Genomic DNA, 26,253 nt, shown 5'->3' with positions numbered 1-26,253 from the left:
GGTCAGTATATCATGCCATTCCTGTTGTTTAATCAAAGACAATCGAAAGGTCCTTATTGTATGCAAAGGCCGTCAAGTGTTGATCTATTTTGTCAGGTAACAATGTTTGCTGATAGTTCATAAGGAATGCCAAATGAAGATCGATTTGCAATAGTTCGGGACCTCCAGCACAGAGAGAAGAAAAATTAAATGCCAACAAATTATAAGGTCAAAGGATGGCTACAGCAAAGACAAACTCAATCAAAGGAAGGATTCAAATTTAAGCATGACAATATAGAGCATGGAAGTAGGTGATCATGCCCCCATTTTACCATGGCAAAGCCAGCATGAAACCACACTAAAATGGGCAGGGACATTCAGTTCTCAGTCTAAATGGGGAGAAATGGGTCTGAATATGGCAAGATTTGAAAGACGCAAAAACAGTCTAAATCAGCAAGTTGGAGTGCTGTTTTTGAGTGGCAATGAGAGCTCTATGTCATGCCAATCATGGCAAACAGAGATGATAAAATTCTTAAAGATTGATATCTCTAGTATGAACTGGAAGATTTGAATCTGAGAACAGAGTTATCAAATGGCAGATGGATTCTCTAGCACTCCAATTAAGTGATCCAAGTATGGAATGGTGAAGATTGGGAGTATGTACACAAGTTGGAAAAGATTACTAATTACCAAGTTACACTTTTCAGGTCTCTCTACCAGTACTAAAGCATGCCAAGTTTCAAGAGCTTGTAAGCATGAAGGTGTCCCACATATTGAGTTGGCACAACTAATCCAAGATGGCAACCCAAGTGTCAGAGAGATATTAAAAGTGCAATAAAGAACAAATACACCCAAGTGTTAGAGAATCGCACACTTTAGCCATTTTGAAGTGATCCAAGAATTTCATTGTGATCGAGGCAAGGAGTTTTGTAGGGTTAATTAGATCTTTTAGAAAGCTTATCAAATCATATTCCACAATCGCAATGCTTTATATCATAGCAACAAAATTTGGGGGAAAAACAGCAAACCAAAAGTATAAGATTTTTTTTTAAAATGGGTAAAAAATTGGATTTTAAAAAATCGTAAAAAACTGTAGAAAAATAAACACAAACTACTTTTTTTTAAAACTTAAGGACATTTCCATAGCATAGAGATATAGAGTGCAAAGAAAATAGAGTTCAACCCATGAATTGTAGAAAATAGATTTTTGATGTTTATATTCATATTGCTAATTACATAAGGCAAATATTCATTTAACTTTTTAAAAGGGCAGTCACCAAATACACCAAATAGTTGTGAAGTCTGAGATCAAAGATTAGCTAAGTCTATGAAGTAGCTCAGACCAAAATTAATCATACAGAGATCCAGCTATTGCTAGGAATTTAGTAAAAGTGGAAGTCATTTTGAAGTGATGCAAGACTTTCATTGTGATTGAGGCAAGGAGTTCTCTAGGGGTAGTTCAATATTTGAGAAAGCTTATCGAATCATATTCCACAGTTGCAATGTTTATATTCCCTGATGGCAATTTGTAAGTCTTTTATATGGGTTAGAATTCAACAAAAGGCATAGGTTTAGCTGAAGTAAAAGATTAGCATGCCACTGGTTTTGGAGACACCTAGCTTGCAACTACTTTTTAAGGTAGAGACAAATTTTAATGATTGTGTATCGGAGGCTCTTTTATTACAGCTATGTAACCTTGTTTGTTGCCGTTCAGATTCATTTCATGGAGCACTTTGTATATATTGCTCACATAATAAATTGTATGTCTTTGTTTGAGCAAAAATTAACTATATCAATTATAAATCATAAATCAAATATCTATATCTATATATATTATATATGTCTTTGGACGTTTGGTGTTGTGGTAGAAACACTCCATTGGTGAGGCAGCCATTGAGTTCGTGGGCATTCTGCCTTTCTTGGGTCATTGAGCTTGTGGGTTTGAACAAGTGAAGTGTGGGGAATGATGAACCCACCGAAAATGGCCTTGTGGGAAGAGATCCTCTATAAGTGGTCTCTTTGGGACCAGACCAAGCTAAAATCTGAGTTTCCTCCCAAAATATATATATATATATATATATTATATTTAAAATTAAATATGTACATCATAAACTATGCATTATTTTTTATTTATAGTTTATTATATAACTATTAATATATATTCATAGTCCATAATAGTTAAAAAAAATTTTAAAAAAATTTAAAGTATTAATTAAACTATACGTGTTCACTCCTTCATTGTCAAAATGCCATCAATAATAGTGCATAATAGTATTAATTTTAAAGCTACTGTACAATATTAATTTTATACTTGTTCGCATCGGAATCCATGGGCTGGGGTGTGCAGAAAGCTTGAGTCATATCGAAGAAGTGATTTAGAGAAGATTTTCCAGCTGCTTCGATACAATCTCATATGCCCCCAACGATTTAGGATGATTCAGGCCCTTTCAAATTCAGTTGATGACCACCATTGCTCCTCCCACTTCTTTATTTAGGGATTTTCAAGGGTTGGAAAGAAAACAAAGAGACAAAATAACAAACTTTTTCAACGTTGATTCCACATTGACTCTAATTCCATCTCGGATCAACCTTGTTTCTAAGCAATTGAATAACTTCACGAATTTTTCTAGCGCTTTACAAGATTTTACAATTACTTTTTTCATGTTTTTTGCCATTTTGGGGGGCTTTTAACATGATTTTAACGTGATTTAAATGCAAAAAAATCATTGAAAATTGCATCAACAATTAACGATTTTTTAGTGAATAAGGATTTCTTCGAGGGATAAATCGACTAGCTCCAGGATTCAAGATTAATCGGATATAATCAAGATTTTTCACAAACTATTGCTTCTATGGTTCATACCATAGTGGTGCAGTCACCGGTTAGGAGGGACCTCAAAGAGATCAGTCTAGACCGGTCAGCAAGAGTAAACACAATGGAAAAACAAGGATATGATGGAGGCAGTGCGGGACTGAATGAATTAAATCATGAAAATTGATTACAAGCAACCGGTAACATCCGGGATACAAGATTAGGCTCACTAGCCTACTACAAACATGCTCAATTACAAAACATGTGACTACCAGGACTTCAAAACATTTGATCTAGCTTCTATGCTCTATATTTCCCCTTATCTACATTCTAATGCTCAATTACAATGATTTATACGATCCAAGGGGATCCGGTCGGCCCAAAAAGATCAAATGCCGAAGAACAAGACCAAACGTGTAAAATCAACAAGGTCGGCGTCCGCCAAAGAGTTTCCTCCGGAAAATCCAAAGGATGAAGTGCGGATCTGTTGGTGTTTGTTTTATCATCTACCAAACATTAGAATTAGATACCCGAAGGTATTCTATCCTCTCCTGAAAAATCACTACCGATTCCAAGGTCTATATGTGCGAACAAGCGACTTTAGTGGGATAGCTACTCGAGTAGTGTTTGCTGAAATCTCAAAGGGGACTTATGTTAACAAGTGTCTTTCAAGCTTCTGGACTTAGATAGATTTATCAATTTTAGGCTCTTTCTTTTTTTTAAATTTTCCAGGATTTAGACTTTCAAAAAGGGAAAAAGGGATAGGGTTTCAAAAAGCTGATCTAATCCTACGAATTCCGGAGACAGTATTAAATGGGTGTTCTCAGGAAACCGCACTTTGATACGCCACACTAAGGACAACTACACAAAGCGGGTGCAATCTTCAACGGGTTGTGCTTATGATCGAAATGTTGGTAGGCACAGAGGATAGGCTCAGACTACCTTTGCACAGTGAAATGGAAATCATCCATTCACCAAAAGTATGAGAAGAGATACACCGTCACTTAGCACTTATCAAATCCTTCATTCAATTCTAACAACATGAAAGCAAATCTAAATTAACTTTAACTAAAGTGTTAAGGAAATTGAAACCATGCTAATCATTCAAACAACAGAGATTGTAAAGCCTTAAGAGAAAGCGCACATGCAATATATTCTTTGAAAATGACCTTTACGCAACAATACATCAAAAACCTCAAACCCTCCAAATGAGAGGAGGTAGCCTTATATAGGTTTTCAAAAACTCAATGAACGGCTGAGATCAAACAGTGATCAAGGGCCCAAATTGAAAGTTACAAACCCTAATTAGGGTTTCCCAAAACTCTATTAGTTTGAAAGAATGAGAAAGTGACAAGTCGCACAACTGCTATTGTCACTGAGGTGAGTATCCAATTTCCCCTTTTGCAGATTCAATGTATCTAGACACGATGAGCCTAACCTCTTCCATAGTGACACTTGGCAAGTTGCTAATCTGGAAGTCGACGATGTCCACATCATCAGTACATGTGGCGAGGATGCCTTCCCACTCAACTGCCTAGACAAGAAAGTTCTCGTCAATGAATAGAAAACTTGCAATCCTTGAAAGATCGCCCTTATCAATCATCCCCGAGTCTTTGAAAAAGCTCGACTGAATTCTGGCTCTCAGCTTCTCTGTCTACAAGTGTTTTTCTCGTATACTCTCTTTCTTCCAGATCTCTGATGCTACACGAAACACCTTACTCAAAATTTCTTTGAGACTTTCTTCTGTCTCAAAACACTTAGTTTTGGATTTCTTCAGGACTTCAATTCCGGTGACCAAAGCATAATACCAGGTGTTAAAGTCATATCTATCCCCAGCCTGTACGAAACCTACATCTACCAAGCTTCGTTTTGACAGACCTTGGATAACCTTCAATTGCGGAAGTATTTCATCTTGAATTTCTTCAACATCTTCCCAATTTCCAGCTAAGTCCTGAATTCGGCTAACCAATGAAAAGGCCGACTCATGTGCTGATACTAAATTTTCTACAAGTATGTCAACACGTGTCGAAGCATCTGAGATCCATTTCTTAGCCTGCGTGAATGTGCCCTTCATGTCCTCGTAATCTTTCATTGACTCTTGTTGAAGAGGCTACGGAGGGGTGACATGTATCTCATGGTTGAGTGGCCTAGTTAGATGGAGAACATATTTCCTCCGCTGCTGATTCTCTTCCTTGACCTTCTTTCTTTTCTCCTTCTCCTCGGCTAGCCTTGTCTTGAGGGTGTTGCAAGAGTCGTCAAAGTACTGGACTTCTTGGTCCTAAGTAGGCTTACCCAACTCTATAGTAGAAATCTTATAATCCTCCAGGTGCAATATTGTCCCGACTTTTTCCTTCCTTTGGCACAGCTATTTGAACTCTCCTAAACCCTGCACTATCCCTCTGAATCAAAGAGAATTTTCTAGTTGGCTTAGGTGGCTTGACTATGACTGGTTCGTTCACCTTTGCCAGAAATGTTGTTGTATTCTCTTCAGAATGGGTTTCCATAGGGACCTTAGCCCTTATCCTTTCCCTCAACCAATCAGGAATGGTTGACTGCTACACAGTATTTTGATCAAATCCATCATCTATCCCTCTTGGTCTTGTAACTATACGATCAAGGAAAACTACTGGGGGCTCAGGCTCTTCAACTTTTGTGGCTGCATTTAAAACTTGTTCCTTGTCCGGATGTCGGACAACTTCTCTCATTATTTCTTCAATCGAAGGAGAAGGCACTCTCACTTCATTATTCACCATATGTGTGTCCTCTTGCTCTTCAACTGCATTTTGATCAAGCACAGCAGATGCGGCACTCAGAACGGAATGACCTTCGTTAGACTCACGTCTCTCCCCAACAACTTTCTTTCCCCTGGCCTTTCCAAAGCTTCCAACTAATTCCTTCCTTTTCTGGGACCCAACACTCTCTGGATTCCGAGCATTGCCTCCAGAGATACAAGGGTTGGAGGACAGAGAGGCATCTACTCCCATTAGATCATAAGTCAGGGAAACACATTTGGACTTCAATTGTTTCATCTTCTCAAAGGTCCACCACTTAGAGTATTCGACCACTGATCTCATGAGGTCTACCAGATCTGACTTCTCTCTTTCTGACCAATCGACCAAGGCCAGTGGCTCATTCTTCATCTTCTCAAAGCCCGACTGCTGAAGCTCGAGACTGTCTTCTATTTGATCAGCAACTCTAAATACTTTCATTGCTCTTACCATGCTCAAGGGAATCCTTAACCAAAATCTTCTCCTGATTTCGAAACTATCGACGGCGTTAGCGCAATAATCTTCTAAATCAGCTTTGTGCTCGAATGCCATCCCTTCTACCCTTTTCATCTTATGGAATGGATCAAAGTTCTTTCTTGCTTTGTATTGGTAGAAAGGGTACCAAGCCAGCTCTTTCTCTGCAGTGGTAGCGGCTTGTGATGACGGGCACGTCTCTAGTCCATTTCCAATCGTGAGAGGAGGTTCCGCCTTCTTCTGCTTACCTCTTTGAACTGTCATATAGCCCTCTAGATGTCTCACAACTTCCAGTAGCACAACTCAATTGGTAGGGTAGGCTGGGAGCTTATACGGAGATCCGGAAAACCCCTGAATTCTGATGTAGGTGACTTCGGGTATTGAATATACCAATATCTGAATCTGCTTATGAAGTCCATAGACTCTTGAGAGAGTCTCTGATGCAATTCACCTTGCAGTGTCCGTGTGATGTGCATTAGAAATGTATCATTTACCCTCTTGAAATGGAATTTTTCTTCCATGTGAAGCTGGGGATAACAGTCATAGACAAAAAACTGATTTTCTTTGTTTCCCACTTCCCCTCTATAGGTGAGGCCTCTATATCTGTACGTTCTAGCCAGGGAATAGAACAAGTATGAGCTCATGTAAAAGGTCCTATCCACTTCCAAATTCTTTAGCTGGTTGTCCAAGTTATCACTTATCATTCGAGCCCAGTCTATCATCTTGACTCCGTTGATTATTTCGTTTATGAAATAATACATCCAAGGCTCAAATGGAGCGCCTTAGGGATTACCCATTATCCTGTTAAACAAGACAATCATATCTCCAATATCCTCTTTGAAATACGCCCTTACCAAGGTCTTCCTCTGTAGTTTGGAGGCACCCTTCCTTGGCTTGTCCAGCCAGGAATGATTGACAATGGCGTCGTACTCCTCCAAATGATCCTGATACATGCGATTAGCTTCATCCTTGGTTACGTACACAGCATTATGATATTCTGGAATTCTGAAGGCTTCCCTGATGGCCTCGTCGCTGATATTTGCCAACACTCTTCCATCTGTTGGACAATATCCCTACTGACAGGGTTGTAGTGCCTAGTGCACTCAGCTACCAACTCTGTACACTGCATGGTAGGGAGAAAGCCGGCAGCATGCATGATACACTCTTCATCATCTTTCCCACGATCATGGTAGGCACAAGGTTATCTAAGCCGAACATCCGCCTCTTGAACTCCCTCACATTGATATGTCTGAGGTTAGTGTTGTGACCTTTTTCACACATCGCCCCATTGCAAATGGGGACCCTCCCTTTTTCCTGCTTTCTAGGGTTTTTGTTAGTGCTCATGGAATTCCGCTTTAGTTTTTGCCAAGCCTTGCTCAATTTTGAACAATTCGATTCCTAGAGATTGAAAGTTAGTTTTTGTAAGCCAAGTGGTAGCAAAGTCCGGATACCGTCACAGTGCCTAGAAAGGCCAAAGGACGAAGAACGCAATTGATTTGAACGAATTTGGACTTTAGAAAGTTAGCTTTTTTGCCTTTTCCTATGTTTTAGGAAGTTTTGTTTTGGGCATTTTTAGCCCAATCCCCGGTATGGCTATTTTTAGAAAGTTTTCCCTATTTTTTAGGGACGCTTGCTTTTTGTTTTTTCAGAGTGGGGACCTAGGGTTTGCACTAATACCACTGACCTGCTCCGATCGCGGTCAAGAATTTCCAAGTTTTGACCTAAAAAGCTAGGTTCCTACATTTTAGGGGTCATGATGCTTCAGATGGTTTGCCTAAGTATGGATTTCAAATTTCAAGTTAATCTGGTTAAAATTGATAAAATTGAGAAATTTTGAAATTTTCCAATTTTTTTCTAAGTCTGGCTAATGAATGATGTTGAGTGTTATGGCAAGTAATGAAAACTCCGCCCTATGGGATGATAGCTCAAAACTCTACCATCCTTGGTGGAAGCCTAAAACTCCGCCCTTGGTGAAGTCATTCAAAAGTCCACCATGCTTGAGAAGTCATGAAAGTCCACCCTTGGAGATGTCTACCAAAGTCCGCCTTGGAGGTAGACTAAAACTCTGCCATCCTTGGTGGAATCCTAAAACTCCGCCCTTGGTGAATTCATTCAAAAGTCTGCCTTGGTGGAAGCCTAAAACTCCGCCCTCCAAGCAAGGTCAAGTTGAGAAGGCATCAAAGTCCGCCTTGCCTAGAGCCTCCAAAAGTCCGCCTTGGAGGGAACACAAAACTCCGCCCTATGCTTGAAGAGGTTGTTCAAAAGTCCACCATACTTGATATACCTTCAAACTCCGCCCTCCTTGGTGTCGTTCAAAAGTCCGCCTTGGTAGTCATGCCTTCCAAAGTCCATCATGGAGAGAGCTAAAAGTCCGCCCTATGGAGATGCTTAAAGTGTCCGCGGAGGAAGGCATAGGAAGTAAAATGAGAAAGTTGAGCACTTCAACCCTGTTCTTCCTCACACTCAATCTCTTCACCTTCTTCTTGATGAGCACTTGATTGCTTTCTCCTTGCATGCAGCAACACTCCCTCATCCAGCGGCACTCTTCAAAGATTTTGGCTTGCATATTTATAACCTAGTTAACCCGCCAAAAGCCAATTTAAAATTCAGGTGGTTAGGGTTTTCTCATCAACCTCAAGACAAACCAAATCCAATCAAATCTCATCCGATCTAATCACTTGGATTGATGAACTATAGCTCATCAATCAATCCCGCCATTGTCGTGCCTTCTTGATCACGCCTTCTATCTTTGGCAACCTGCTTTTGACCTGTCAGCAAATTTCTTGGTGGATCACCAAGATTGGTTTTGCAGTTCCTTCACTTGCCTCGATCTCCTCAATCGATCTGAGCTGGCTCTCTGTTGTCCTCTAGACCTCAAGCCGCAAACCTCTTCTTTCATCCCGTGAATCTCACAGTTGACATAAATGTCTACTTGTCACTATCTACCTCGCCGCCTAACACTTCACCGACCTAACACACCGACCTATGCATGTATGCCACTTCATCTCCACGTGGCAAGTGTGTCGGCTTCCACCTTAGCTGGAACATCTGTATCGTTATTGATGGGATCACCGACCAACTCCGTTACCGGGTTCATCTACCGGCTTACTAATCCTGCCGGTTAAACCCTTAACCGGTTTGTCATCAACCTTGCACTCTGCTTCTCTTCCGGTGGAACACTCAACCGGTCAGCACTCTTGCTAACCTACCTTATGCACATCTTCATCAGATAGGAAGTCTTATGCATCTGCACCTTGTCCATATTATCGATGGATTTACATACCGGTAAACACTCTTGATGACACCATGTCATCAACCTTCAACAGACTCCATCTTCAATCCAACCATTTTCCTCTATCAGCATCTGCTCAGCCTTGCCTTCTTCCTGATCAGCTCGGACCATATCTCAACCGGTTTGTCAAAGTGACAAACTTGTCACACTTAATCTGTTCCGGCAACTCAACATGCCTTCTCTGTCGATCCAGTGCATATCCCTGATTTCATGCACTTGAGGCATTCCTTTGATTCATTGATAGATCCGGTGTGAGCACATTCATTGTCAGTCATCTCTTCACATGGTGACTACATCTCTATCCGGTGGGAGTCCTATTGTTTTGTATCCACACAGCATACCGGTGACCTCTACATCCTTCTCCTCCTGTGTTGATGTGATTTAGGTAGCATTCTGCCTAGTTGCGACCTTTTTCACACATCGCCCCATTGCAAATGGGGACCCTCTCTTTTCCTGCTTTCTATGGTTTTCGTTAGTATTCCGTGGCCTTCCGCTTCAGTTTTGCCAAGCCTTGCCTAGTTTTGAGCAGTTCAGGTCCTAAGGATTGAAAGTTAGGTTTTGCAAACCAAGTGATAACAGAGTCTGGATACCGTCAAAGTGCCTAGAAAGGCCAAAGTCCGAACATCGCAATTGATTTGGACGAATTTGAACAACTTTCTATTTTTAGAAAGTTTGCTTTTTTGCTTTTTCCTATTTTTTAGGAAGTTTCGTTTTTGGCATTTTTAGCCTGATCCCCAATATGGCTATTTTTTAGAAATTTTTCCCTATTTTTTAGGGATGTCTGCTTTTTGCTTTTTCGGAATGGGGACCTAAGGTCTGCACTGATACCACTGACCTGCTTCGACCGGGATTCAAAATTTCCAAGTTTTGACCGAAAAAGCCAGTTCCCTATATTTTAGGGGTCATAATGCTTCAGATGATTTGCCTGAGTATGGATTTCAAATTTCAAGTTAATATGGTTAAATTTGGTTATGGCAAGTGTTCAAAAGTCCGCTCAAGCATAGTCCGCCATATGGGAGAGATGATCAAGGTCCGCCATGATGGAGGTGCATCAAAAGTCTACCATGATGGAGGTGCATCAATAGTCCGCCTTGAAGAGGATGGGATGAAGGCCTTCCAAACTCCGCCTTGAGATGTGTCTAAACTCCGCCTTGAGATGTGTCTAAACTCTGTCTTGGTTGAGCTATCTCCAAAGTCCGCCTTGGGAGATGTTCCAAAGTCCGCCATGCCTTGAGAAACCTCCAAAGTTCGCCCTCCATGAGGCCTTCTAAAGTCCGCCATAGATGATGAAGGGAGTCTAAAGTCCGCCCTAGGGGAATACTCTAAACTCCGCCATGCCTTGGGGTCACTTCAAAAGTCCGCCATACATGTTGAAGGAGATGCCTTCAAACTCCGCCCTTGGTAACCATGTCTAAAAGTCCGCCCTATGGTGGAGAAGTCATATAAGTCCGCCATGTTAGAGGTGTCCCAAAACTCCGCCATGCTTGGTAGAGGTCTTCCCAAACTCCGCCCCATGAAGTTGAAGACCATTAAAGTTCGCCATCTGTTAAAGAGGCCAAGAAGAGGGAGCTCAAAACTCTGCCCTCCTTGGTGTCCTTCCTAAACTCTGCCCAAGATGTAATGTTGGAGGTGTTCAAAAAGTCCGCCCTATGCCTTGAGGAGGTAGACCAAAACTCCGCCCAAGTGTGATGTCAAAGGAGATGGTTGAGTCATAAAGTCTACCCAAGCATGAGATTAAAGACAAGTAAACATGTTAGAGAGCCTCCAAAAGTCCGCCCAAACATGAAGATGAACACTAAAAACTCCGCCCTACTCTTGGAAGTCAAACAAAGTCAATAAAATGTGAGTGATGTCATCAAATCTTCCAAGAAAATCGAACTCCTAATCAAATTAGAAAGTTGGAAATTAAGATTTTTGAAGATCAACGAGCTGGAAAATCAAAATAGAAACTCAGAATTAAAATGGGAAAAGAGATATTTATGATTTTCAGACTGAGTTCCAAATTAGAAACTTTATGGAAGATACTATTTTATGAGCCTAGTTCGAATTAATCAACTAAAAACAATTTAGAAACTTGCACAAACAAAAGATTTTCGAACTAGAGAAGATGACAACACTTTCCCAAAGGTTCGAGTTAGATTTAGAAACATGAGTTGGAAGAGTTTGCATGTTTCTAATTGGGAATTCAACTTCATTTACAAATACTTCATTTGTAACTTCATTTTTACACTAAGAAGTTTGAAGTTCTTGAGGAGAGCATAGTAAAGTGTTTGCAGATTAGAGTTCATCTGGAGAAAATTTGGTATTGCTTGCAGTAGGGCAAGCTTCTTGACAAATTTCCAGCCTTACTTCAATCTATTCAAAGGTGAAATTGAATTTATGATGTAGATTTGTGTATTTTCTAAGTATTTTCAGAGTTATGGAAAATTATTTTTAGTGGATTTATTAGAATTTCTAGTGAAGGAAAATCATTTTTTTTTTACTAAGTATAGGAGAGTTTTTGAGTTATAGCACGTAGTGTGGTATTGTGATCACATCCTTGAGATTGAAGAATTTATATACAAGAATCCATTTTTTTTTTGGCTAAGTATGAAAAAAAAAAAGAATGAAATCTTCAAACACTTAGCCATTCGCAGCCCCTATTTTCTTCGATCTACGAATTAATTTCTAACTTAACCTTCATTGTCTGGTTGCAGATCTTAGGCGCTATGAAATTTCAAGTGGATAAAACGCTCATCCTAAGTCAAGGATGACTTCGAAGTGGAAGAATGTTAGCGACACCAACCTCGGGCACATCAATATGAAGGAATTTAAGAAGCGGATGTTTGGTTTGGACAACCTTGTGCCTACCACAACCGCACGAAAGATGATGAAGAGTGGCATCGTGCATGCTGCTGGTTTTCTCCCCACCATGCAATGCACCAAATTAGTAGTTCAATGTGCTAGGCATTACAACCCCACCAGTAAAGACATTGTTGCACCTGATGGAAGAGTGCTGGCAAACATCAGTGATGAGGCCATCAAAGAAGCCTTCAGGATCCCACAGTATCACAACAATGTGTACATGACTAAGGACGAAGCCGATAGCATGTATCAGGACCACTTGGAGGAGTATGACGCCATTGTTAATAATTCATGGCTAGATAAGCCAAGTAAAGGCGCCTCCAAACTTCAAAGGAAGAGCTTGGTGAGAGCATACTTCAAGGAAGACATTGGAGACATGATCATTCTGCTGAACAAGATAATGGGAAATCCTCAAGGTGCTCCATTCGAGCCCTGGATGTATTATTTCATTAATGAAATAATGAATGGAGTAAAGATGATAGACTGGGCCCGAATGATTAGTGACAACCTGGACAACCAACTGAGGAACCTAGAAGCAATTCTTCAAGAGCTCGTACCTGTTTTACTCCTTGGCCAGAACCTACAGATACAGAGGTCTCACTTGCAGAGGGGAAGTGGGAAACAAAGAAAACCAGTTTCCAGTCTATGATTGTTATCCCCAGCTCCATATGGAAGAAAAATTTCATTTCAAAAGAGTGAATGATACCTTCCTCATGTACATCACACGAATGTTGCAAGGTGGACTGCACTAGAGAGTCTCTCAAGAGTCTATGGACTTCATCAGTAGATTTGGATATTGGTATATCCAATACCCGAAGTTCACTTACCTTAGAATTCAGGGGTTTACCGGGTCTCCGTATAAGCTTCCAGCTTACCCTACCAACCGAGTTGTGTTACTCGAGGTTGTGAGGCAATTGGAGGGGTACATGGTGATTCAAAGAGATAAACAGAAGAAGGCAGGAACTTCCTCTCTCACCATTGGTAATGGGCTGGAAACATGCCCATCGTGACAAGCTGTTGCGACTTGGTATCCCTTTTATCAGTACAAGGCGAGGAAGAATTTTGATCTGTTCCACAAAATAAAAAGGGTTGAAGAGTGACAGCTGAGCACAGAGCTGATCTAGAAGATTATTGGGCTAACGCAACCAATAGTTTCGAGATCAGGAAGAGATTTTGGTCGAGGATCCCTTTGAGCATGGTAAGAGCGACGAAGGTGTTTAGAGTTGCTGACTAAGTAGAGGACAACCTTGAGCTTCAGCAGCCAGGCTTCGAAAAGATGAAGAATGAACCACTAGCCTTGATAGATTGGGCAGAGGGAGAGAAATCAGATCTAGCAGACCTCATGAGGTCGATGGTTGAGTATTCTAGGTGGTGGACATCTGAAAGGACAAAGCAATTAAAGTCTAAAGGTGTGGCCTTGACCTACGAATTGATGGGAGTAGATGACTCTTTGTCCTCCAACCCTTGTATCTCTGTAGGTAATGCCCAAAATCTAGAGATTGTTAGGTCTCGGAAGAGGAAGGAGTTAGTTGGAAGCTCCGGAAAGGTCACAGGAAAGAAGATTGTAGGGGAAAGACGGGAGTCCAACGAAGGTCATTCCATCCTGAGTGTAGCTTTCGTTGTACCTGATCAGAATGTCGTTGAGGAGCAGGGGATGGACATATGTATGGTTAATAATGAAGTGAGAGTGCCTTCTCCTTCGATCGAAGAAATAATGAAAGCAATCGTCCAAAGTCCGGACAGAGAGCAAATTGAAATGCCTGCATCTCCAGTAATCTTCTTGGATGGTATAGCTACGAACCCAGGAGGGACAAATGATGGGTTTGATCAGAATAGCGTAGAGCAATCAACTATCCCTGATTGGCTAAGGGAGATGATAAAGGCTAAGGTCCCTTAGGAAGCCTGTTCTGAAGAGATCACAACAGCATTTCTTGAGAAGGTGAATGAGCCAACTATAGCTAGACCACCCAAGCCAGCCAAAAAGTTCTCCTTGATTCAAAGAGATAGTGCAGGATTCAGGACAGTCCAAATAGCTGTGCCAAAGGAAGGGAAAACTCGGGACAGTGTTGCCCCAGAGGACTACAAGATCACTACTATAGAGCTGGGTAAGCCCACCCAAGACCAAGAGGTCCAGTACTTTGATGACTCTCGTAACGCTCTGAAGGCAAGTTTAGCTTAGGAGAGAGAAGAAAAAGAAGGTTGAAGAAGAAAACCAGCAATGGAGAAAGTATGTTCTCCATCTTACTAGGCCACTTAACCATGAGATCCCGGTTACCCCTCCACAACCTCTTCAGCAGGAATCAATGAAGGATTACGAGGATATGAAGGGAACATTCACACAGGCCAAGGAGTGGATTTCAGATGCTTCGGCACGTGCTGATATACTAGTAGAAAATTTAGTGTCAGCACATGAGTCGGCCTCTTTGCTAGTCAGCCGTATCCAAGATCTAGCTACCAATTGGGAGGACGTGGAGGAAATTCAAGATGAAATACTTCCGCATCTGAAGGTTATCTGAGGCTTGTTGAAGAGAATCCGGTGGATGCAGGTGTCATATAGACCGAAGATAGGTATGACTTCAACACCTGGTATTATGCCTTCGTCACCCGGATTGAAGTTTTGAAGAAATCCGAGACTAAGTGCTTTGAGCAGAGGAGAGTGTCAGGGAGATCTTGAGCAAGGTGTTTCATGTAGCTTCTGAGATCTGGAAGAAAGAAAGTATAAGGGAGAAGCATTTGCAGGCAGAGAACCTGAGAGTCAAGATTCAGTCAAGCTTCTTCAAGGACTTAGGGATGATTGACAAGGGCGATCTTTCGAAGATTGCAAATTTTTTCATCGATGAGAACTTTCTCGCCCAGGCGGTTGAGTGGGAGAACATTCTTGCCAAATGTACCGATGAGGTGGACATCATCGACTTCCAAATTAGCAGCTTGCCAAGTGCCACTATGGAGGAGGTCAGGCTTATTGTGTCCAGGTACATCGAATCTGCGAAAGAAGAAAGTGGACGCTCACCTCAGTGAGATTAGCAGTTGTGCCACATGTCACTTTTTTATTCATTCCAGCTGATAGTGTTTTGGGAAACCCTAATTAGGGTTTGTAGCTTTCAATCTTGGCCCTTGATCACTGTTTGATCTCAGCCATTCATTTATTTTTGAAAAACTATATAAGGCTACTTCCTCTCATTAGGAGAGTGTGAGGTTTTTTATGTATTGTTGCGTAAGGTCATTTCTAGATAATATATTGCATGTGCGATTTCTCTTAAGGCTTTGTAACCCTATTGTTTGAATGATTTGCATGGTTTCAATTTCCTCAACACTTAGTTAAAGTTAATTTAGATTTGATTTCATTGTTGTTAATTTGAATGAAGGATTTGATAAGTGTCAATCGATGGTGTATCTCCGCTCATACTTTTGGTGAATGGATGATTTCCATTTCACCGTGCAAAGTTAGTCAGAGCCCATCCTCTGTGCATCCCAATATATTAATCATAAGCACAATCCATTGAAGATTGCACCGACTTTGTGTAGTTGTCCCTAGTGTGGCAAAGAAAAGTTCGGTTTCCCGAGAGCACCCAATTGATACCGTCTCCAAAGTTCGTAGGATTAGATCAGCTTTCCTGAACCCTATCTCTTTTCTCCTTTTTGAAAGTCTAAATCCCGGTAAATACCCCCCAAAAAAAGAGAGCCTAAAATTGCTAAATCCGTCTAAGTCTAGCAGTTCAAAAAGACACTTGTTAACGTAAGTCCTCCTTGAGATTTTCAGCATACACTACCCAAGAAGCTATTTCACTAAAGTCGCTTGTTCGCACATATATACCTTGGAATCAGTAGTGATTTTTCAAGAGAGGATAGAATACCTTCGGGTATCCTATTCTAATGTTTAGTAGATGATAAAACAGACACCAACACGCCTCTTCATCACAAACAACAACTCAAGCATCTTGCTCATCCTGCTTGTACACTGGTCATGAGCTTGCCCGTTGGCAACTACTCACTGTCAACACAACACTTACCGGTTGACATCCTTTCGTTACTGGTGATAGACTGTACCGGTAACCTGTCCATTTCATCCACACAAGTCAAACACTAACTTGTGTACCGGTGACTCCAGTGATCATTCCTCTGAATGACATTCTCTTCCTTATCGGTAACCTGCAACACTAGTTGACATCAATGACTGCACATCAACTATACTCCCATACCGGTTGTCCTTCTATACCGGTTGACATCAATGACAACACAATGCCAACATTATCCTCTCTAATCTGAAAACCCTGTTGTGAGCCTTGACTGTTGATAATCTGGCTATGCAATCTAGGCAAAAACAAAGTCAATTAAATATTTACAATAAATGGAAAACCCCAATTAAAATCTTGAATAGTGTGCATATTTGTAAATTCTGATAATTGTAGGTTTACTTAGATCTCAAAACTAATTTCCTTAAAATATGAATGGTCCTACTGTACATATTGTTTTGTTTAACACAGTAATGAAACAGATAAATTAAAAAGCTAACAATAACCATTAATTTCCAAAACTTCCAATCAATATTCCAAGAAGCACTCATATACGAACATTGCATAATACAATTTAAATAACATACCTTATGTGGTGCAGGCTTCCGAATAACATCCCTAACCTGAAATATTCAAACGTGTCAACATTTATGTGAATTTTCCAACAAATATTTTAAAATAAGATTATTCAGATCCAAGCAAATAGTCTGCATTTTTGTGATAAGCATCCTATATCAATAGGCAAAGGAAGACACTTGCAATCGAATGTAACATACACTGCCATATTCCCCTGTGTGTTTGTAGAAAATGTGCAACAGTACAAACAAGGAGAAGTGCATTTTCCCTAGACCCCTTCAACATGGAAGGTGCTATATGATGAACTGTTACTAAAATAAAGACAAACTAGAGATTGTGGCAATTAACATTCTATTCCTATTATCTCACCTATTCTCTAATCTTCATCTACAAATACTCTTTGCAGTACTATTTAATGCTATTGTTTTTTAAAAGGAAATCCATAAATTCTACACTAACATGTTGCTAGCATTTCTAAGAAACATAAGTATGAATCTCATTCAGTGCTCATATTTCACTGGATACCATGCTTCCCTATAGATCTATATCCATCTCAAAGGATCAGTTTTACAGAAATGTTTCAAGTAGGAAAAGTGAACTCATTCTTAAAAAGTTTCAATTATAAAATATTGCCTGTAGAATGTAAACAAAAGTAATCTTCAGCAATATTACCAATGCTTCAGGTGAGTAGTACAAAATACGAGGTAGTCCAAGAATATCCGTTGCAATCCAGTCTACAATAGCATCCACATTCAGTTCCCCCGAATAGCTGGATATAACATGTCAGACTTATAATCTGAAGCAACGAAAAATGCACAGAAAAATGACTGACATTACACTATAACTACTCTTAATAAGAACAGTCTAAGATACTTTGGGTATTTCTAATATCATAGTTAATTCCTGAAGATCATTGTATAGGAATTTTCCCATTGGAATCAACTGTATAAAAGTGAGTATCATTCTCAAATTAAAATGAGAAAAAAGTTCAAACAGAAAACAAATTATCTGCTATCAAAGAGAAAAACAAAAGGGAACATTACCGCAAAAGGCAGTCGAAATTCCTGCAATTGGCAGGAAATGCAACCAGAGAAGGTAGCCCTGTAAATAGAAGATGTTGTGAAATATAAACAGCCAGTAGTCTGATTTGTCATTGTATATAATCAGAAACATCATACATCAGAATACATATTAAAACCACAGATAATTTCAACCAAACCATCCATGAAAGCACATACTAGTTTGCAATTAAATTTATAAATTCATGAATCCTAAATCTGATAGTCTCCGATTACAAAGTGCAGGCCTGTATTGGAAGCGTTGGGTTTAATGTCCCCTAGTTTGACCCATTTATATTTTGCCCTAAATTCACAAACAAAATGAAATAAAGCCTACCATAAAGCTAGGAATATAAATTTTACTTAAGAATAAGATGTGCTAAGTCCTGTCATGGAAACAACATGATCTTAATATATTGCTATGTAATCAGTTCAGTGCGAATGAATATCTTCTTGCTGCTAGTCAATGATTTCCCAATTGATTGATGATGAGTTTGTGATTCGTGATTGCTCCTTGATGACGGCTTCTGCTAACTGTCCCCTATTCTTATAGACTAATTTTTCTTGCTGGGAGGTCATGCCCTTTGGATAGACCTTTTCCTTGAAAGGTGGCATCTTCTCCTGAGCCTTCACCACTGCCTTTCCCTTTGCTCTAATGAATCACTTTGATGACTAATCCATTGACTTAATGGATCGTACTTGATGCTCTATCCTTAACACATTATTGGCACTCACCCAATCATTGTTAAGAGCGAACCATATGCATAAGCGGCTAGAAATGAGGAGAGTCAGCTTTCTTCGGCACTAGTAATGCTCATGTTCACTTAGGGAATTTCCGACACATTATTCTCCTTAACAAGACACTAAACCTTCCTTACGTAGGGCTTAGACTTCACGTCTGACCAAATGCCCCGATTGAGAATATGAGTCTTACACTCCAAATAATGTATCCAGAATGAATGTTTGCAGAGTTTATGATACTCCCCAAAATTGCATGGTTCCTTCTAGGGTGGCAGCAGACATCAAAGCCTACAACAATGCTTGAATCAGCCTCAAGAGAATATTCACATCAACCTCTAGACTTAAAATGCTTCCTCGTGGCAACTAATGATCCATGACAAAATACACAAGCTCGATATTGTAATGATGTGGCTATGATATTCAAAACATCCCTTCGGAACAAAGATGCCGTTGCCATAACTTATATTAAATCAAAATTTAAATCCATGGTTTGATTGAGCAAGCAGGCACCTCCCATAAGCTTCCTTTAGCTGCATATGCTTGAAAGACTTCTCAACCAATCCAATTTCTGCATATTCTGCAATCAATTATTTTTTCATAAAACAGCATTCCTTTGAGGCATCCTCTCAAGAAGTTTACGTGCCTTTGTCTATGCTTTGTCATTTTGTATTCATTACTACCAGAGAAGTTGCAACTTCAATATTCAACTTATTTCCATTTTTATTATGCTGTGATAGATGTTCAAAACCTTTAATTCTGAAGCAGCACAAACATCTTTCATAAAATTCAGAACCTTTAATTGTGTATTTTAATACTGTGTTGGTTTAGGGAAATGGTAAATGGCAAAGTCTTACTAGTGAGGCCATTTTCTGATTGCTGATGCACAATAATGTGTTTGTATAAGGTGCAATAGAGATTCATCATGGCGGGGACATGACATTGGGAATAAAGAAATATAAGAACTTTATTAAACTATAATGCAAAAGAGCCGCTTAAACAAGTGAGAGAATCTAATGCCATTCCCTAAGGCACACACCTCAAGTGGCATAGCCACACAGCATTTCTACCAACGCACTTTTTTACATGGCTTGGCAACTTAAAAACTCCACCATGTTGCTCCCAAGCAATGAAATCTTCATAAACCTCCTCCCAGATTTAGGTCCAGCCAAATTCTTCATTTGGGTGCACCATCAAACGACATGCACAATATTTCTAACTCAGTATGATGCCACTCAAGGAACAATCAGCATATTCAAGCAAAAGTCCAGGATATAAAGCAGGAAAACTTCAGGCTACGGCTTATTATGGAGGTAAAGATTCAATATTCTTCATCTATTCTAGTTGCCTTCTATTTCTGACAAAGAGAGACCTCCTACTTTGAGACAGTTTCTTTTCTTTTAGTTGTTTAGATTAGATTTGCTTCAAATTTTCTTTTTCTTCATTTTTCATCAGCCTTAAAAGTATTTCGCTCTGCAGCTCCTTTTTTGGAATAAATATGGTTTTTGTAAATTCTTAAGAATTGGTCATCTATAACCTATAAATAAGTCTATGTCATCCTCACACATAGAAAAAGTAGCTATCCAATCAATTTCCAGCCTTCAAAAATCATCTTCAATGGATATGAAAGAGGATGTCATGCTGAAATGTTGCCTTTGGGTCGAATTTGCAGAAGTGAAAAAGTTGTTTTGAACTTTGGCCTTCAAGTTCTCCACATCCAAGTCACTGTATCGGACTGTCTCTTGATCAAGCACATCGGAAACTATTATGATGACCTTGTCTTGGACAGCTTTGATTGTTTCCTCTATTCTGGCACCATTACTTTTCATTTTCTCCAAGACTTCCCTCTAGCCACCAAGGCGTGATACCATGTACTGAAGTCATATGATATTTCGGCATCAATTACATTTCCACCTAATAAATCATGCTCAGGAATTCCCTTCAACACCTTCAAACATTGTAATATCCCTTGGCTAATCTGACCCTGTTTCACTTGTTTGAACCCCAAGGAATATTGTCAAACATTTGGCATCCAATGTTTGAAGCCGCTGTAGTGAATTCTTTATTTGTCTTCTTTGGATTTGTAGGCTGCAAATGAAGTTATGGAAAGCTTCTAACAATGCAAAGTTGTTATAGAAATGATATACTAGCTGTTTTAGACCTTTCCACACATATGTAATGACTGAAATTAACTAGTACAGCTAGTTGACATTAAGACAAACACTTGTCATACATCCCAAAGTACACCTACAGCCATTAGGCATTTAAGCAAACAATTGGCATGAAAGCTAAATGGTTGATCAATGTTGAATGTTACCATGGATGTGGAATATGCAAATTATATCTCCATTAAACATATGCAACCTCCAAATATTTCATGATATAATCATAATAGAAAATGATGCAATGAAGTAATGATTTTCTAATACAATGACCATAGATAGAAAACCTGGTATTTCAATGGCTGCCTTGATATATTGGTTTGATTCTCCTCATATGCAAATCCCTTGTCAAATATATATAGCTGTTCAACCTTTCTAAATTCCCTTCTATAGAACTCAAACTACTGTAGCGCACTGTTCACGGCACTGTTCATGTGCACTGTTCACGGCACTGTTGCGCACTGTTCACGGCACTGGAGCGCACTGTAGCAGCAAGAACAAATTTTAAAAAGAACGATTACTATGGCTGCCAATGAATCTTCAGGTCTGCACTCGATAGTCCTCAATATTCTTCAAACCCTTGTAGAAAACTTCACCAATTTGCACAAAGGAAAAAACAAAAGTATTCTTTCCCACAACTGCAATAATTCAAGTGTTATTTCACACCTTCAAAATTACTATCAATAGGAAGTTTTCGTTTCCTATGATCAAAGAAGAAAATTGCGAAAGCCCTAGGCTCCACAATAAAAATCAATCAAAATACTATTCATCAACTGGATGCCGAGAATGAACTCCTGCCTTTCCTTTTATTCTTTCCTTAAGAGAGCTCAAACACCTTCCTGGCCAATGTGGGATAAAAGATTTATTCCCACATTAAATTATTCACTTAACGCACTTTATTATATTAAAGTGACTTTATTATTATAAAGTTACTTTAGAACTTTATAATAATATTAAAATATTAAATAAATCACTTAAGTCACTTAAACTTTAATATCTCTTGATGTACTTGTCTGATTGCTAAGCCGTCTAAGCCAGGAGTCGACTCTCCCCGTTCTCCATGTGATTGGATGCCTGCCTAAAAATAGAAACCCTGAATAGTGACTTACTATAAATAGTAAGTATGTGGAACTGAGTCAAAAAACCTGTGCAAAGGCCAAAACCTAAATCCAGCTGAAGAGTAATGTCTCTAATCACCAAGTAACTGCCACATGAGGCCCTCTATCAATAATTATTAGCCTACGAGGGTCAAATGATAGGCTAATTCTTACAAACTCTGATGCTCGCAAAATGGGGACATTACAAACATGGAATTGTCTTTTCTTGGATAACATGGAAATCTTCCCAAAATTCAGCTATGCTCTGGATTCTATACATGAATGAAGAGACCCGACCATGGACTTGTGTCGATTCCTCCATGAATTTGATGGCCTTGTCTGCGATCCATTCCTTGGCCTCTTGGGCTGCCATCTTCATTCCTTGAAAATTTTCAATTGACTCTTGTGGAAGAATCAAAGGTGGAGCAACTGCTACCTCTTCTCTTCTAATAGGATTTACCAAATGTTTGACATAATCCTTCAGTTGTTCATTCTCTTCCTTGAGTTTGTTTTTCTTGTCTACTTCTTTCCTTAGCCTTTCTTTGATGGCATTGACAGAATCATCTAACTCCTGGACTTCTTGATCTTTTGTAGCAGGACCTATGTCCACAGTCATTAATTCATATTCTCTAGGAGCAATGTATTCTTTAGATTTGTCAAACTTTGGAACAGCCACCTGTACTGAATGGGATGCTATGCCATCCTTATGAATTAAGGAATATGTTTTTCCATAGGCGAGTTCAATATGGCTAAGATTTTTGTTTAGTCGTCCATTGGTTGGACTTCTACAATAGCTTTCCTTTTCATTCTTTGCAATAACCAACTTGGTACTGTTGGCTGTCCAATGCCATCATCTTATTTATTTTCTTCATTTCCTTCACTTTCCTCAATTCCCCTGAGTGCGGAAATCATTCCTTCCTGAAAACCATCTTCCAAGATGTTGACTTCAATATTATCCAACTCCATATCCATTGCTGTTACTGGATTTTTAGAGCCATCAGGAACAATTTGCTGCTGATTTGGTTCTTCAAAAACTGGAGGAGGAATTTCCATCTCAACTTGTTGACTATCTGCAACTGGATCTTTACTCTTGCTTGTGGACAAGTCAACTTTTTCAACTAAAAAAGTGTTGATAGAGGAAGATGCCTTGTATTTTTATGCTTCTTTCCTCTTGAACTCTCAGCTACATCTTTCTTTCTCCTGGAATTTCCACTTCTTGGCTTCTCAGTAAGAACAGGAATTCAAGTTTCCCATCCAATCATAGGTGAAGGCGATATTCTTTTCCCTCAGCTTGTGAACTTGCTGATCCACCCACCACCTGGTGAATTTCATGACTAATCTCATCAATGTATCCAGATCTGAAAGCTCAGGTTCGGACCAATCTATTGTTGGAAGAGGTCTATCCTTTTCTTCCTCGGTGTGACTAGGTGAAATTTCCATCATCTTCCAACTGATTTGGTATGGGGAAAAGTTCAAGTGTTTTCATCATGCTGACTGATATCCTGGACCACATTCTCCTTCTTACTTCATATTCATCATCCGCACTAGCCCAGAAATCTTCAAGATCAACCCTGTGTTTGTATTTTCTTCCATTTACCATCCCAATATGATGATGGAGATCAAAGTTGGATCTTGATCGATAGAAGGAGAAAGGATACCATTGCATCTCCACATCTGCTTTGCCAGCTTCCTATGTTGATGGACATGATTCTAACATCTTTCCAATGAAAAGGGTAAAGGAAACTCCTGTCTTCTTCTTGGCTCTTTGGATATTCTCAAATGTATCCAGCTACCTGATGACTTCTAGTAGTACCATTTTGTTTGTTGGAAATTTTGGAAGCTTGTATGGGCATCGTGTGAATCCTTGGACTCTCAAGTATGTGAATCTAGGGAATTGAATGTACCAAGACCCGCACCTGCCTATCAAATCCTTTGCCTCCTATGTCAATCTTTGATAGGTGTCTCCTTCAAATGTCCTGGTGATGTACATAAGGAATGCATCATTAACTCTTTTGAAATGGGATTTCTCCTACATATGTAATTGTGGATAGCAATCATATGCCTTAAATTGACCATTCTTGTTTCCCATAGTGCCCTTGCAAATCAATCCCTTATATCTATAACACCATGCTAGTATGTATATGACATAGGAACTCATGTAAAAATACTTTGTATGTTCCAAGTTTCTCAGCTGCTGATTATTTTCGCCCATTTTATCATCTTGACACCGTTAGTGATTTCATTAATGAAGTGATACATCCAGAGCTCGAATGAGGAAGCTTGAGGACCTCCCATGACCCTGTTGAACAATAGAACAAGGTCTCCATACTCTTCAATGAAATCAGTCCAGAAAAATTTCTTAGACACTTTGGTATAGTGAGGTTTTGGTTTATGCAGCCGTTGATTGTTTATTACTTCAGTGCAAGAGATAGGATCTGCTTCAAAGATTGCTATGGCCTCCTCCTTGGTTTTGTATATAGTAGAATGGTAATTGGGAATGCCAAATGCTTCTTTGATGGCCATCTCTCCAAGGTAGGCCAGCACTCTGTCATTAGGTACCACAATTTCTCTTTCCTAGGCGTTGTAATGTTTGGCACACTCTACCATCAGTTCATTGCACTGCATAGCTGGAGGAAATCCAGCTGCTTGAACAATTCCATTTCATATCATTTTGCGTGCAAGTGGTGAAGGAAGGCAATCATCAAGCCCGTACATCCTTTTCTTGAAATCTTCGAGGTCCACATGGCCAAGGTCGGTATCACTGACTTTCTTCCACTTTGTTTGAATCTTGGAATCCTACTGTGGCCCTTTGTTCTTGAACTTCATTTCTGCTTTCCTGGAAATTCCTCCTTGTGTTGACATATACTGCCTGAAAAATATGGACAATTCCATGTTAGAACAAGGGAATTTGATATTCACTAAAGGAATTTTGAAGGATAACTCGGATTTTTCTCATTAACTTCTTAAAATCAGACTGAAAATCAGACCTACTAAACTCTGAAAATGACAAATCAGAGCTAATAAACCTTTGAAATTATGGAACCAAGTCTGATTATGAAATTAAGAATGAAAATCAGACTTAAGTAATTGTAAAATTGTAAAACCACATCTGATTTAAAACAAAAAAAAAAGACAATAATTTCTGAAAATTAAAAATTAGCCTGACTTGTGAAATTTCTGCTTTGAAAATTGTAAAAAGCACAAAAAAGCAACACTGTTCTTTGATGAAATTGGAAGAATTTGAGTTGGAAAATCTATGTGCAATTCTCGACAATTAGAAATTCAGACTTAGGGAAGGTAATCTTGAAGTTGGAAACTCTGAAAATCTGTCTCTAAAACCCTTATCAAATTTAGAATCTTGAAAAAAATTCCTTAATTACTTTGAGGAATTTCCTTCCAATTTGCCTTCAAATGTCTGAATTCCTCCTTAGAAACCGTTTTGCACCTGCAATTCACTTTGAAATCTGCCTAGGAACTTAAAAGGAATTCTTCCAAGAGCTCCACTTTTCAAGTATGGGAAGCAATTTATGAATGAATGGATTGCCTAAGCCTAAGTTTATAGAGAGTTCAATCCTTGCCTTGCTTTGTTTTTTGTTTTTTGTTTTAATGAGTTTTTTTTGCAATGAATCAAGTCATGTTTTGGGCCTCAAATTGAACTTCCTCTTGTTTTTTTTGTTTTAATTCAATGGCAATTTCTTTTATTTTCTTGCTTTATTCTAGAATCCTCTTCTTGAGCGAGCTTGCTCCTTGTTTTAATTCTAGAATCCTCTTCTTGAGTGAACTTGCTCCTTGTTTTAATCTTTTTGCTTTAATCCACCTCATCATTCCTTTCTTCACTTGGGCGAATTCTTCTTGTGTTTAGCTTTTGCTTTATTTACCTTATCATTTTTCTTTCAATGCTTGAGCGAATTTCATCCCTTCTTTTCACCCTTGCTTTAATCATTTATGCCTTTACCACTCTTTAGGCGAATTTTCTTGTGTTTTAAAATTTTGCTTTAATCCACCTCATCATTTTGTCAAAAAATTTCAAACTCTTCTCTTTCCCTTTGGTGACTTTTATCCTTGCTTTTGACCTTTGCTTTTCTTGTTTCAATCCACCTCAACTTAACCAATTTTTTCCTTCTCAACTTGGGCGAATTTCTTTTTGCTTTCCACACTTGCTTTAGCCAAATTTCTTCTTTATACACCAACGACGGACTTTGTGATGACTTGGGATAATTCTCTCACGCCTTGGTGGACTGTATGTGTGGTTGAAAAAGTTTTTCATGTCCCAAGGCGGACTTTGCTTGACTTCAAGAATTTTTTCTTAATGCCTTGGTGGACTTGAATGTAAGGTAAGGAACTTTCATCCTAAAGCAAGGTGGACTTTGTTAGACATTTTGTCATTGATGTCAAATGGTTTTTGTCAAGCTTGTGCTATTAAAGCTTGAGGATTACTCA

The 26,253-nt window shown here is 39.3% G+C and overlaps 1 protein-coding gene across 2 annotated transcripts in view; it reads right to left on the bottom strand.

Moving 5' to 3' along the window:
• LOC131046567 (uncharacterized) overlaps positions 1 to 26,253 on the bottom strand; it is a 246,943-nt gene that overhangs the window by 70,575 nt on the left and 150,115 nt on the right. For both annotated transcript variants that reach the window (XM_057980329.1, XM_057980337.2), the window contains exons 9-11: positions 17,802 to 17,859; positions 17,431 to 17,527; positions 16,770 to 16,805 (exon numbers count right to left, since the gene is read on the bottom strand). In XM_057980329.1, coding sequence (XP_057836312.1) covers positions 16,770 to 16,805; positions 17,431 to 17,527; positions 17,802 to 17,859 — 191 coding nt within the window. The remainder of the gene's footprint in view (positions 1 to 16,769; positions 16,806 to 17,430; positions 17,528 to 17,801; positions 17,860 to 26,253) is intronic.

This window comes from Cryptomeria japonica, chromosome 10 (assembly GCF_030272615.1).
Source record: "Cryptomeria japonica chromosome 10, Sugi_1.0, whole genome shotgun sequence".
NCBI classification, from domain to species: Eukaryota; Viridiplantae; Streptophyta; class Pinopsida; order Cupressales; family Cupressaceae; genus Cryptomeria; species Cryptomeria japonica.
The sequence above is the reverse complement of the archived record's forward strand: the minus strand, read 5'-3'. Positions and strand labels throughout refer to the sequence as shown.